This window comes from Nothoprocta perdicaria, unplaced genomic scaffold, assembly GCF_003342845.1.
Source record: "Nothoprocta perdicaria isolate Ctin4 unplaced genomic scaffold, notPer1 scaffold_429, whole genome shotgun sequence".
Lineage (NCBI taxonomy): Eukaryota > Metazoa > Chordata > Aves > Tinamiformes > Tinamidae > Nothoprocta > Nothoprocta perdicaria.
In genome coordinates, this window is record NW_020455676.1 from 223,902 (window position 1) to 236,652 (window position 12,751).

General features: G+C 66.6%; 4 protein-coding genes across 4 annotated transcripts in view; 1 reads left to right on the forward strand and 3 right to left on the reverse strand.

Moving 5' to 3' along the window:
- The window catches only part of IFRD2 (interferon related developmental regulator 2), a 3,998-nt gene extending 841 nt beyond the window's left edge, over positions 1-3,157 (forward strand). Inside the window, exons 2-11 of the mRNA XM_026046206.1 lie at positions 5-165; positions 227-351; positions 431-588; positions 813-863; positions 1,252-1,421; positions 1,594-1,699; positions 2,003-2,140; positions 2,273-2,401; positions 2,478-2,573; positions 2,892-3,157. Coding sequence (XP_025901991.1) covers positions 5-165; positions 227-351; positions 431-588; positions 813-863; positions 1,252-1,421; positions 1,594-1,699; positions 2,003-2,140; positions 2,273-2,401; positions 2,478-2,573; positions 2,892-2,972 — 1,215 coding nt within the window. The 3' untranslated portion in view covers positions 2,973-3,157. The remainder of the gene's footprint in view (positions 1-4; positions 166-226; positions 352-430; positions 589-812; positions 864-1,251; positions 1,422-1,593; positions 1,700-2,002; positions 2,141-2,272; positions 2,402-2,477; positions 2,574-2,891) is intronic.
- A 1,044-nt stretch (positions 3,158-4,201) lies between these two features.
- LSMEM2 (leucine rich single-pass membrane protein 2) lies at positions 4,202-6,283 on the reverse strand. The gene is made up of 4 exons (XM_026046211.1): positions 6,236-6,283; positions 4,851-4,991; positions 4,505-4,720; positions 4,202-4,338 (listed from the first exon to the last, which is right to left on the reverse strand). The coding sequence occupies exons 1-4, from the start codon at positions 6,255-6,257 to the stop codon at positions 4,202-4,204; spliced, it is 516 nt and encodes a 171-aa protein (XP_025901996.1). The 5' UTR covers positions 6,258-6,283.
- A 286-nt stretch (positions 6,284-6,569) lies between these two features.
- HYAL3 (hyaluronidase 3) lies at positions 6,570-8,456 on the reverse strand. Its single transcript, XM_026046208.1, has 3 exons — positions 7,560-8,456; positions 7,384-7,473; positions 6,570-7,147 (listed from the first exon to the last, which is right to left on the reverse strand). The coding sequence occupies exons 1-3, from the start codon at positions 8,454-8,456 to the stop codon at positions 6,788-6,790; spliced, it is 1,347 nt and encodes a 448-aa protein (XP_025901993.1). The 3' UTR covers positions 6,570-6,787.
- A 1,656-nt stretch (positions 8,457-10,112) lies between these two features.
- NAA80 (N(alpha)-acetyltransferase 80, NatH catalytic subunit) lies at positions 10,113-11,372 on the reverse strand. Its single transcript, XM_026046215.1, has one exon. It carries the CDS (start codon positions 10,871-10,873, stop codon positions 10,154-10,156), a length of 720 nt encoding a protein of 239 aa, XP_025902000.1. The 5' UTR covers positions 10,874-11,372; the 3' UTR covers positions 10,113-10,153.
- Between the last annotated feature and the right edge of the window lie 1,379 nt (positions 11,373-12,751).

Sequence of the window (12,751 nt, forward strand, 5' to 3'; positions counted from 1 at the left end):
GGAGGAGGCGGCGAGCGAGGCGCGGAGCCGCTGCAGCAGCGCCAGCGATGGCGCCAGCCTCGCCGAGGAGGCCGCAGGGAGCGAGGCCGCGCACGAGGAGGAGGAGGAGGAGGAGGCGGCCGAGGAGAGGCTGAAGGAGAGCGTGGACGGCGTCCTGGACAGGAGGTGAGGCGCCCGCTGCGGGAGCGCGCGGCGGTGCCCGCGCCGCTCACCCGTGCCCTTGCAGCGCCAGGACGCGCCAGGCCGCCCTGCAGAGCCTGCGCGAGGCCTTCGCCGGCCGCAGCCTCTGCGAGTTCCTGCTCGAGCGCCGCCTCACGCTCGCCGACTCGCTGGAGCGCTGCCTCAGGAAGGGTGAGCGCGCCGGGAGCGCCGCGGGAAGCGGSGGCGGCGGCGCGGCCGGCGCTCAGCGCCCCTCTTGTGCTGCCCGCAGGTAAAGGGGAGGAGCAGGCGCTGGCGGGCGCCGTCCTCACCCTCCTCTGCCTCCAGATGGGCTCGGGCGTCGAGGCCGAGCAGCTCTTCCGCAGCCTGAGGCCGCTGCTCGTCAGCATCCTGACAGACGGCGCTGCCAGCCCCGTGGCCCGGCAGAGYGTAAGGGCCGGTCCCCCTCGCGTGGCGGGTCCCGTGAGGGCTGTGCGGCAGGGCGGGAGCCCCAGCTGCTGCCCACGGCAGAGAGCTGTGGGTAGAGCCCCAGGGCCTGCGGGCAGGCGCCGCAGAGCCGCCCTTCGCCGGACGTTGGGGGAGAGCAGCGCTGCCTGTGGACGGCGCTGCAGCCGGGTGCTGCCTCCCGACCCTTTCCCCGCATCTCTCCGCAGTGCGCCGCAGCCCTGGGCATGTGCTGCTATGTCGCCGCTGCTGATCCAGAGGTAACCGCTGTGACCGTGGCCCGCCCTGTGGCAGGGAGCACCCAGGGATGACCGTGGTGTCTGTGCAGCCCCTGGTGCCACCTGGTCGCCCCTTTGGTGGAGCTCGGTGGGCAGAGGCACCGGTGAGACTGGCCCTGCAGGGCTGCTGCAGACGCCACTGTGCCCCTTCTCTGGGCAGCGTGGCACTTAGCAGGGCCACAAGGCTCCTATACGGAGATGTGGCAGCCTAAACCAGGGAAGCCATTCCTTCCTCCGGGGCTCCTTGTGGCAGCGTGGAGTCTAGGACCTTCTGTGTCATCCGCTCGTCACRTCTTCCACATGCAGCATGTGAATTTGCCTTTACATCTTTCTAACCCATGCTGTGATGGGGGTTTGTTTGCTTTTGCAGGACCTGGTGTCGTGTCTGGCCTGCCTCGAGGGCATCTTCACCGGCCCTGGCGTGGGCGATGGCAGCTCCATGTCCACACAGCACACTGCTCTGCACTGCAGCGCCCTCCAGTCCTGGTCCCTGCTCCTCACCATCTGCCCCGCCTCCCACGTAAAACGCATTTTGGACAAGTGAGTGAGCCTGGCACTGCTGGGCACAGTGAGGCTGTATGGGGCCCGGTGCGTGTGCAGCATCGGGCTGGGCACCTCTGCTGCGGGGACACAAGAGATGAGGAGGGGCCTCAGGCAGCTGCGGGCCTGGCTGCTTGTGGGACCTCAYGCCCCTTGTGCCTTCCTGCCGCAGTCACTGGCTCAAGCTGCCCTTGCTGCTGTCCAGCAACAGCATGGCACTGCGCATCGTGGCTGGAGAAACCATCGCCCTGCTCTTTGAGCTGTCCCAGGACATGGAGGTAGGGTTGGGCACTGCTGCTTGGGAGGTGGGTACATGGTGGATGGTGAGGCAAGCTGCAAGGGAGCTCCAAGAGCTGGCGTCTCGTGGGGTCTTGCTGGCTGCCTGTGCTGCTGGCCGAGCTGGCACTCGGGTGGAATGAGAAGCTGTAGCTGACTGGGTATGGAGATGCTCCAGGCTGGAGCCCTCAGCTCATGCTTAAGAGGAGGGGTTGGCCCAGGTTATCTCACAATCCCATCCTGGGGATGGCGGCTGTTGGCCATGCTAAGAGCCTTCTCCACTCCAGACCATTCTTGCCTGGCAGGAGGACTTAGGCCACCAAGACACTGAGTTCCTGTGTGCCCAGCTCAAAGTCCTGGCCACCGAGAGCAACAAGTATCGGGCCAAGATGGACCGACGGAAGCAGCGCTCCATTTTCCGGGACATYCTGCGCTTCATTGAGGTACCCGTGCCCACGAAGGCCGTGCTCTTGGGCCCTGGGAGAGACAGGACAGGCACTGTGCCCTGCCCTGCAGAGCCTGCCACAGTGTGGGCTGGTGCCCATGTGCCTCTTGTTGCCCCTCTCTGCACCCAGAGTGGGGAGTACCAGGAAGAGACCATCCGCTTTGGCCTGGAGTGTGTGTACGTGGACAGCTGGGCACGTCGGCGAACGTACCAAGCCTTCAAAGAGGTGCTGGGCTCCGGCATCCGCCACCACCTCCAGGTAGGTTCCGGGTGTCAGGGCTGAGTGGGTGGCAAGAGGCTGACAGCAGGGGCTGACAGACCCCTTGGCCTCCCAGAACAATGAGCTGCTCCGGGAGATCTTTGGCCTCGGACCCCCGTTGGTGCTGGATGCGGCTACTCTGAAGGCCAGCAAGGTCTCCCGCTTTGAGAAGGTGGGTGCCCGCCAGGCTGGGTGCTAGGGGGCAGGGGACGGGGCCCCGGGGTGAGCTTTGCCTGGAGAGGGCAGTGCTGGGCTCTGCCTTTTCACCTCCTGGAGCAGGGGTGGGAAGGCCCCATGACCCTGCCCGCTTCTGGAGGGCCTGACTCATCCTCAACAGGAGAGCCTGGTGGTGCTACCCTTGCCCAGCAGTGCCCACCCCAGCGGAGGGCTCTGGCCTGGCACCTGCTCGTGGCTGTCCCGCAAGCTGGGGTTGGCCATGCGGGGTTGGGGGTCGCTCCCTAACCCGTCTCTTCTTCCTTCCCCCGCCCAGCACCTCTACAATTCAGCTGCCTTCAAAGCCCGCACGAAGGCCCGGAGCCGGGTACGGGACAAGCGGGCAGATGTGCTGTGACGGGCAGAGCGGGGCGCTGCCCCCTGGCCGCTGTGGACTGAAGACCTACTACTGTGAGGGGCATGTGCCCCTGGCCCTTGGGCTTTTACACATGTACAGCAGAGTATTTAATGCCTGGTGCTGCCCCACTGGGGGTTGCCCCCTCTTTTATTTTTTTAACCAAAAAGAAGGAAGGAAGGGAGGGAGGGAGGGTGCAGGAGTGGGGAGGGAGGGGAATGCTGCTGTGTTTCTGCTCTGTGCCAAGGAGGATCACTGCTCCATGGGGCACAATGAGAGAGGATGTCCCACAGATCCTTCCATTTTTGGGACGGTAGTTCCCTCGCTTGTGCCTSCCCTCCCTCCCACCCTTGAGTTTGCCCATCTAGGCCAGGAGAGCCCTGCCTGGAGCTTCCCTGGGGGAGGACAGAGCTCGGTTTCCCCGTGTTGGCAGCGGGGAGGGTTCCCCGGGCGGCCCCAGTGAGGGCTGTGTCGCCCGTGGGGCTGGCCCAGATCTGTGTGTCCCCACCCCAAGTGCCCCCTGCGCCACCACAGTGGATGCAGCCTGAGCGGCCGGTGACAACCGCAGCACCCACGCGTGAGGGCTGAGGGCCGTGGGCTCCCTGGGCGCTGTCCGGCCCTGCCAAATGACCGTGCGGATCCTGGCTCTAGCCCAGCGCTTTTGCAGCCCCTTGTGTGGGCAGCAAATTCCATATGGGTCAGTGGGCACCTCCCTGTGTYGCCTCTGCCTCCCTGGGGTGCCAGACTGGGCAGGGCTTCCTGGGGCGCCTCTGTTGCCTACACTGGGCAGGGGCTTCTGCCTCAAAGCACTGAGGGCTGCAGAGGGCAGCAGTGCGGCCATGCAAGCTGGAAGTGAATCCCTTCCCTCTTCCCCTCCCAAATATATTTATCTTGGTGACTTGATAAGACTTGATTGCTGCAGGTAATTAAAAGGCTGATTGCAGGGTGCCTGCTGCTTTATTTTAAAGAGGAAAAGCTGTCGCCCAGGGCTAGTGCTCGTGCGCCTCTCCCTCCAGACTGTGCCAGCCCCTTTGCCCCTCCGGGGTTTTTGCCTCTCTGTGCAAGTGCCTTCCCTCGCTTTGGCATCGTGTGCCTCTGTTGGGAGGGATGCTGCAGATTTGGGCAATAACTAGTGTGTGTGTGTAGGGGGGGGGGAGGCCAGTGGGGCAGGGCTGCCCACTCCCTTCCCCTGCAGTCTGGTGCCTGTTGCCACATGGGGGCCCAGCCCCGGCTCAGCGCTGCCCGCCGGCCTCCTCGCTGGCGTTGAGGCGAGCCCAGAGCTGCCCGCTGGCCGCCCGCAGCTGCTGCACGGCCTCCTCCTGGCTCTCCAGCCACTGGAGCAGCACCCGCACCGACTGGCTCTGCAGCACTGCGAGGAGACGGGGACAGCCTGCGGGTGGTGCTGAGCAGCGGGCCAGCCGCCCAGGGCTCCCCACAGCTGGTGCCCCCGGGGGGGCTGTGCCTGGCTCCGCTCCCTGCCCTAGGGCGGGCGCAGTAACAAGCACCCTGCTGTCCCTGGGCCGAGCCCCACGTACCGCTCAGGTAGATGGCCAGCGTGGCGAGGACCAGGCTGGCCAGCGCCAGGACRCCCAGCAGAGCGAGGAAGAGCGGGTGGCAGGGCCCGAGGCAGGGGCAGGCGCTGGCGGCAGGGACGGGGCGCAGCGAGGGCAGCGGGGGCTGGCGGGGGGCGCCGCCGGGCACCGTGTGCGTGCGGGGCCTGAGCAGGGTGCTGGACTGAGCCGGGCCGTTCCCTGYGGCAGCAAGAGGAGAGTGGGTCAGTAGCCGCCACCCGGCACCCCCAGGGGCGTCCCATCAGCAGGGGGTACCCCCAGCCAGGCYGGGCAGTGCAGCAGGGGCTGGCGCCCAGCCCGCTGGTCTCACCCTCGGCACCCTTGTGCCCGCCCGAGGCCCAGTGCAGGTCGCTGATGGACTCCACGGGGTGCAGGCTGATGTCTCCAGGCTCACTGCCGTTGGGGTCAGTGGGCTCTGCCGGGGCGGTGCCATCTGTCCTCCCCACGCTGTCTGCCAGGGAGCAGTGGCGGGGATGAGCACAGGTACCTCCTGCTGCACGCAGCCGCCCCAGGCTCCGACYGTGGGCACTGTCCCATCCCCGCTGCTCCAGCCCCCTGCGTGAGCGGCGCCAGCTGTGGTGCCATCCYGGCTGCTGGCGGCGTGCGCGGTGCCGGGAGGGCGGCGGGGGCCACCGCGTCGCTGCCACACGGACCGTGTGCTGACTCGGCAGCCCAGCCGGGACGAGCTGTCAGCAGCACCCTTAGCAGGCGGCCGTGATGCCAGAGCCTCGTTAGCAGGGCTGGAACGTGCCCTTGGCTCCAAGGCAACACTGAGCCACGTCTCCTGGCCCTGCTAGCCGGGCACTGCAGGGTGGCACTGGGGCATTTCCAAGCCACCCCGCGGCCCGTGGGCACAGGCAGGCTGGCGCCAGGCTTAGTCTGGGACATAGTTTGGCAGCTTTGCTTTTTGCACAGAGTCTGAGGGAGGAGGGTTCATGTGATGCTTAGGTAACGTACAGCTATAATATGAGCCAGGATATGCCAGGCTGGGGAGGGTAATTGCTAAACACCGGGCACGTCATCCCACAAAAGGGCAAGGGGAGGGTCCTTGGGAGCAGGTTTGACTCCAGCCTGGTTGGCATCGTGTTGGGAAGTGGCTGCGAAGTTGAGGGAAAGGATTTCTCCTGGATGTTTGTTTGGGTTTTATCAGCTGGTGCAGTTGTGCCTCCCAAAGAGCAGGGTGTGGTGGCCCTGTGTCTGCGTCAGACTCGTCCAAGGCCTYGGTGGGTTGAGGCTGGTGACCGCTGGCAGAGGCACCCCTGCTTGTCATATGTGGGGTTGGCCTGTGCCTCGGGATTGGGGCTAGTTCTTTGCTGGAGGAGGCGGCAGCTCGTGCCCAAGTCTCCTCCCCGCCTGCTGGCACAGACTGTCCCGCAGCAACCTGCAGGCACAGCAGTGCCCTGACTTCACCAGGCACCGTTGCGCGGTGTCTGATCCTTGCTGCCACCATGGCACAAATTGGGTGCCAGGTTTGGTGCCCTTAGGGGCTACACCAGCCAGTCCCTTTGCCACCCCCACCAAAAAATCCTCCTGCTGCCACCCTGCCCTGCTGCRCCTGCAGCAGCACATCCCCGGCACGGGCACCTCTGCACACAGCCCCSTTGGTGCAGGCACTGCCCCCATCCCCACCCTTCCTCTCACATCCCACCCAGTCCCCAGAGGGTGCCAGGGTCCCCCCCACCAGTCCCAGCCTACCTTCTGCAGCCTCCCTGGGCATCGCTCCCTGTGCCGCAGACCCGGGCGCAGCCCGGCCCGGGCGGTGCGAGTGGGCAGCAGGGCAGTGCGGGACCCCTGGGAGCTGGGCACCGGGTTCCCAGGGCGCCAACTGTGCTGCTTAAAATAGAACAGTGAGAAATGTGGTTGGGGGGGATAAATATAGCCCCAGAGACGGGGGCCCGGTGGCTGTATCAGTGTCACGAGCAGTGCTGTGCCAGCACGGCCAAGGACGAGGAGCCTCGTGCCTCCTTCCCAGAGTAAGAGGGGCACAAGAGCATCATGAGGCCACGGGGACCCAAGCGATGTCCTGCATGGGGAAGCTCAGGTGGGCCAGCCCTAAGCCACGGTGGGTCACCCCGCGCCCCACAGTGTGGCAGCTGTGCCCAGCCTTGCCCACAGCGACGACGCCGACTGTGCCACACCACATTTATTTAAATTAACAAGGAGGCAAGAAGCACCCACCACCCGGCAGCACCAGGGCATGGGGCTGCGTGCGCTGGCAGAGGGGACCGCAGCGGTCCCCAGCCGTGGTCACCGGCCCCAAGTGCCCCGTGGGGGGCAGGAGTGGGACGATGGGAGGCTGTTGTGCCCRTAGAAGCTGTGGGCTTGGGCAGGCGCCACACAGGAGGTGCTGGGGCCGGACTCGGCCCGCTCGCTGCAGCCCTCGCCGCTCCAGCCACGGTAGCAGTGGCAGCGGAAAGGTGCCCACAGCTCCTCATCCAGCTGGTTGGAGAGGTGCAGGAAGGCGGCCGGGTTGCGGGGCTGTCGGCGCACACAGCGTCCGTGCCCGTGGCACCGTCGGTAGCTGCACTCCCAGGTGGCTGCCGTCACGTTGGCCACGTAAGGCCCCAGGGTGGCCAGGAGGTAGTGGCGCAGGCTGGCGCAGCTCTCCTGCGAGGGCAACGGCTGCTGGGGGTCCTCCCGCTTGCAGGAGCTGGCCACGCTGCCACCCCTTCACGCACCGCTTCCCGAGGGCCCCAAGCAAGGACGTGGCCACCCCTGCTCCTTCCTGCCTGTCCCCYACCCGAGCCCCCTCCTGCTACCCCGGGTTCTGGCCAGCCCTGGAGCGCAGCGGGGCGGGCGGACGTGCAGCGCGGCCCACGCAGGCACAGGCTGGCGATACTCACAGCCGAGCGCGAGTAGGACAGGTCTCCCCAGAGCACGAGGCCGGCAGCCCCCAGCGCRGCACTCTCCCCAATCGTGCGAACCAGATCAGCCTGCGGAGCACAGATACGGGCAGGGGCGGTGGCTTGGTGCTACCACGGCCACCGCCAGCCTCCCCACGCCCCAGCCCTGCCCTTACCGGCCCGAGGAAGCGGGGCGAGCGGCGGTAKGAGAGGCGCGAGTAGGCAATGACGGGCAGCAGCCCCGCAGGCCCGAAGGCGGCCACGCGCAGCGCCTCGCGCAGCCGGTGGTGCACGAAGCGCTGGCGCAGGCCCTGCGGCAGCGACGGCGGCAGGTAGATGCTGGGGTAGAGGGCGGCCGAGGCGGCCCACAGCCAGCGGAGCTGGTCGTTGCGCAGCACTTCGGCAGGCCGGCACTCGCCCGTGTAGTTGGCCTCCTTGTCCCAGTTGCCATTGAAGCAGTCGGGGAAGCGGTAGAAACCCCAGAGCCCCGCCGGGCGCAGGGTCTTGCCCAGCAGAAGCGTCTGCTCCATGAGCGCCTGRGCCGCCTGCTCAAACTCCTCCTGTGCCAGGCGGCGCCGCCGCGGGGCTGGCAGCGCGGGGTGCCGCTCCCGCACCCACTGCTCTGAGGCCGCCCGGTAGACCCTTTTGGCCCCCCAGTTGCGGGCCCAGAGGGGTCTCCACTCCTCCCAGTCTAGCACAGCCAGACCCTGGAAAGCAGGCCCCAGGCGCAGGAGGATATCGCCGGCTACCCTGCCCAGATGGCTCTGGAGAGGCACCCGCTGGGGGATGCCCCCATTATGGGCGATGCCCTCGGGCGACAGATACGGGTATAACCCAAACTGGTTCTTGTAGAAGATGGTGATGTTCTGGCCCGCGAAGCGGTCRCCCGCGTTCTCTACGATGCCGTAGCTGCCGAGGGGCAGGGCCACGCCAAAGCGGCGCCAGCAGCGCCCCGTGGGCACATTCCACACCACGGCGAAGGGCCGGCCGCCGGCGATGGGTTCGGGCGCCGGGCTCTCTCCGCTCACCACGCGCAGCGTCAGCCAGGCCCACAGCAGCAGCGCAGGCCCCATGCCGGGCCACCCCAGCGGGCCCAGCACCCTGTGGGGAGAAGGAGAGCAATGGGGTGAGATGGGGGCCACCAGATGTACCATGGACGTGTGGTCTTCCAGAGCCATCCCTGTYGGGGGACAACTCTGCTCTCTGTGCTCTGGCACCAAGGCAGCACTGGCAAGTCCCTGCAAGCCAAGTCATTCACCACCCACCCTAATGCCTCAGTTTCCCTCCTGACTCCCTGTCCTGTTACCAGCAGGGACATCAAAACTGGCTCTTCTCTCCTGTCCCCTGCCAGTTGGCAGCGGGCTAAGCTCTCCTCGTGAGCAACGCTCCAAGGCGCTGCCCTGCTGCGGCAGCCCTCCAAAAAGAGGGTCTGAACCAAAGGGGCAATCACCCCTTCTGGGCTCCACAGGACGAGAGGGACGTGGAAGTTCTAGAGAGGGTCCGGCAGAGGGCAATAAAGATGATTAAAGGACTCAAACATCTATCTTACGAGGAAGTTCAAAGCGAGTTGGGCCTGCCTAGCCTGGAGAACACTGAGAGGGGATCTCATCAAGATGTACAAATAACTGAGGGGAAAATACAAAGAGAATGGGGCCAAACTCTTCTCGGTGGTGGTGACAGGACAAGGGATCATGGGTATAAACTAGAACTCAGGCAGTTCCATCTCCATGTGAGGACGAACTCCTTCCCTGTGACGGTGACAGAGCCTTGGAACAGACTGCCCAGGGGGGTTGTGGAGTCTCCTTCTTTGGAGATCTTCCAAACCYACCTGGATGCAACCAGGTGCCCTGTGTTCCGGGTGTCCCTGCTGGAGCAGGTGGTTGGACTGGATGATGTCTAGAGGTCCCTTCCAACCCCAACCATGGTGTGATCTCAGGCCCGGCGCAGGCAGGGCTAAAGCAGGGCTGCGGGCTCGTGCCCCGCGCCGGCTGCCGCGGCGGTGCTGCCTGGCGCCAGGCAGCTGCCCGCCTGCTGGCAGCAGCGCACACGGGGATTAGGAAGCAGGTCGGGCCAGGGCAGCGTGACAGGGCAGAGAGGGCTCTAATCCCCCCGCCTGGCTCCCGCTGAATGTCTCCTTCGCGCTTTGCCCTCCTCCCGCCATCAGGGCTGCTCTAGCACCTGCAGGCCCTGTGTGAAGATGCTGCGGTGCCAGTCTGGCTGGGGCTGCCGTCCCCTTGGCAGGGGCCTGCAGGGGACATGGCCTCTGCCGGGCAGCTCGTGCCCAATGCAACRCACGGAACCTGGGAAAAGAAACCACAAGCTCCCAGCACCCTGCACCGCTCCAGCCTGGGTTTCTGCTGCCTGTGGAGCTGGGACGGCTGCACCCGCACTGGCACAAGGAGAGAGCTGAGACACTCGTGGCACTGGGCACAGCTCCCGGAACACCAGCCCAGACGGCAGGGCCCACAGGGGACCCGGCTCTGTGTGCAGGGCCCTGTGCCCCAGGGCAGAGCTGGCCCAGGGGAGGCTGAACACCCGCTGGGCACCAAGGCCGCTTTTCCATCGGCAACTGGTCAGACATSGGGGGCACCAGCTCCTCATCCAGCCTCTTCCCTACTGGCCCTCAAGTTCCTGTGGGCTACAGCGGAACCAGGCGCAAYCTCAGGTTTGAGGGGCAGGAACCAGCCTCAAACAACGGCAGTCGATCAGGCCAGGATGGGCATCCTGGGCCCGCACTTGCCTTTAATGACCATCTTGGGGCGCTGTGGCCTCAAATGTCCTTCTTCATCCAGAAGATGGGCAGGCCTTTGGCATCACAGTGAGGGCTCTCCAGGAGGCTCTGCCCGCAGCTCGCGGCTGGGGCAGCCCTGGAGCAGTCCAGCGGAGGCAGCGGAGGCGGCGGGGGCGGCGGGGGCACCTCGGTGGGTGGCAGGGAGGCCCGCGGGGCAGCCAAGGTGCCAGGGGTGCTCACAGCTGGCCTGGGGTGGGCAGAGAAGATCCGCAGCACCTCTGCCGAGATGCCGGCGCTCACAAAAGTCATCATCTGCACCGGCTCGGCCAACGTGTAGCCCAGGTGAGCGTAAAAGTGCTGTTTGTCGTGGGTGGTGAGGTGGAGGCAGCGAAAGCCACGGACCCGGGCGTAGYGCTCCGTAGCCTCCATCAGCCTTCTCCCGTAGCCCTGGCCCCGCAGTGCCTTGGGCACCACGACGCTCTCCACGAAGAGGCTGTGGGGGTGACCGACCACCCGGGAGAGACGAACATGGCCCAGGAGCTGGCAAGGGCTCTTCTCTGAGGTGGGGAGCTGAGTGGGGCCAGAGCTCTGCAGCAGCACCAGGCAGGTGGGGAAGGCATCCGAGGAGCGCTGCAGTGAGTGGAGCCGGGACGCCCGGCTCTTGCCCCACTCCTCGCCGAGCAGCTGGGCACAGGCCTCCATCAACTCTGGCCTCCGGTGCAGGGGGACCAGGCTAAGCTCCTCCGACACAGAGCCCATTCTTCTCACTGATGGRAGACGAAGCAGGCGACAGCTTAGTGGTGTCCGGGCTCACATCAACTCGCCCCTGCCTGGCAAGTCCTGCCCAGCAAGTCCTGCCTGCTCCGCTGCACTCACAACAGSCACTCGGCGACTACATTCCACCAGCTTGCAGCAGTGCTGGACGGGTCTGGAAGAGTTAGCGGCGGGTCCAAGATGAAATGAGAGCRCTACAGCGGCGCTCGCCAAGGAGGAGCCGCCGCCACGTCCGTGCATCGGCCCGCCAGGCAGCTCTCACCTCTGGAGCTGACACAGACGGGCTGTCGAGCAGGGCTCGCATGGCCTGGGAGAGGCCCGGGAGCAACGTGCCTGCTCCCTGTGTGTGACCAAGCCCTGCTCCTCCACAAACGGTGCCACCAACTTGGGGTGCTCAAGCGCCCTACCGAGCCCAGGCAACCCACGGCGAGCGTGTCCACAGCTGACCTGGGGCAAGCGGGGCACAGGGGCAGCGGGGAGCGCCTGGCGTCCACGGGGAGCGAGAGCAGCCTGTGCCAGCTCTGCATCCCCCCGTGGTGACCTGCCCCTGCAGACATGGCGCGGGACAGGGACCGTTTCCCAGCCCTCCTGCCTGCCAGGGCAAGCGGCCGCTGCGGGGAGGCCGTTCCGCTTGCGAAGCGGCCACAGGCAGTTTGCGAGAGGAACTGGTGCTGTAACTCACCAGCCGGCATTGAGCAAAGCGCCCTGCTCTGCTGCCGCGCGCAGGGGCCGAGTTCCAACCCTCGAGCCCCCCACGGCGYCAGGCCCAGCCCCCCGCAATGCTCTGCCCTGGCGCACGCTGCCTCAGGCTCCCCAGCCATCACCGGGCACCCCCAGCATGTTTCCTCAGCCAGCTGCCCACCTCATTCGCTCCAGCTCCTCAGCCAGCCTCGCCTGCCCTCCGTGGCCACCTCAGGCCCGTCCGTGGCCGCGAGGTGCTGCAAGGCGGGAGGCTCTGCCCTAGCCCCCGAGGAAGGGCCCGCAGCCGCTCACCCTGCCTGCCGCCGCCGGCTCCCGGGAGGTCGCCGCGGGTGTCTGCGCTGCCCGGGCGCCGGGGAGTGCTGCAGCTCAGCAGGAAACAGCACGTGGCCCTCGGCCGACCACAGCTCCCGCTTCTGCTTTCGCAGAGCGGGCAACCCGTCTGTCCGGCACAGCAGGTCCCTCCACCYGCCCTGACGCACGCGGACGGAGCCRGCCAGAGCCGCGGGTCTGCGGGTGCCACCGGGGCCTCCGCCCGGCACGGGGCCACATGGGGGTGCTCAGGGGCGCTGCTCATCGCCCTGGCGCTGCCCCGTGCCCCCTGCAGGCTGCACAGGGCGGCATGGGACGAGGGAGGGGCAATGGGTGCTGCAGGCAGGGAAACACTGTGTGAGCTCGGGGTGGGGACCCCACGCTGCACCCGCGGCAGAGAGCACCCCGCGCTGCACCCCACGCTGCACGTGGCGCCCCAGCCCATAGAGCAGCCGCGACGCCAGACAGAGCACCCCGCACTGCACACCTGCACTGCACAACACCCYGCACTGCACACCTGCACCGCACAACACCCGCACWGCACACCTGCACTGCACAACACCCTCACAGCACACCTGCACTGCACAACACCCGCACAGCACACCTGCACCGCAGCCCCCACCGCACACCTGCATACTGCCCTGCACTGCACATCCACACAACACAACCTCACCTATCACACATCTCTGCACTGCACACCTGCACAACACCCCACACCTGCACCGCAGCCCCCACTGCACACCTGCACGGCGTCACCTATCACACATCTCCGCACCGCACACCCRCACAACACCCGCACAACACCCGCACCGCACCCTGCTCCCCAGCACCCCGGCGCAGAGCCCGTCCCGC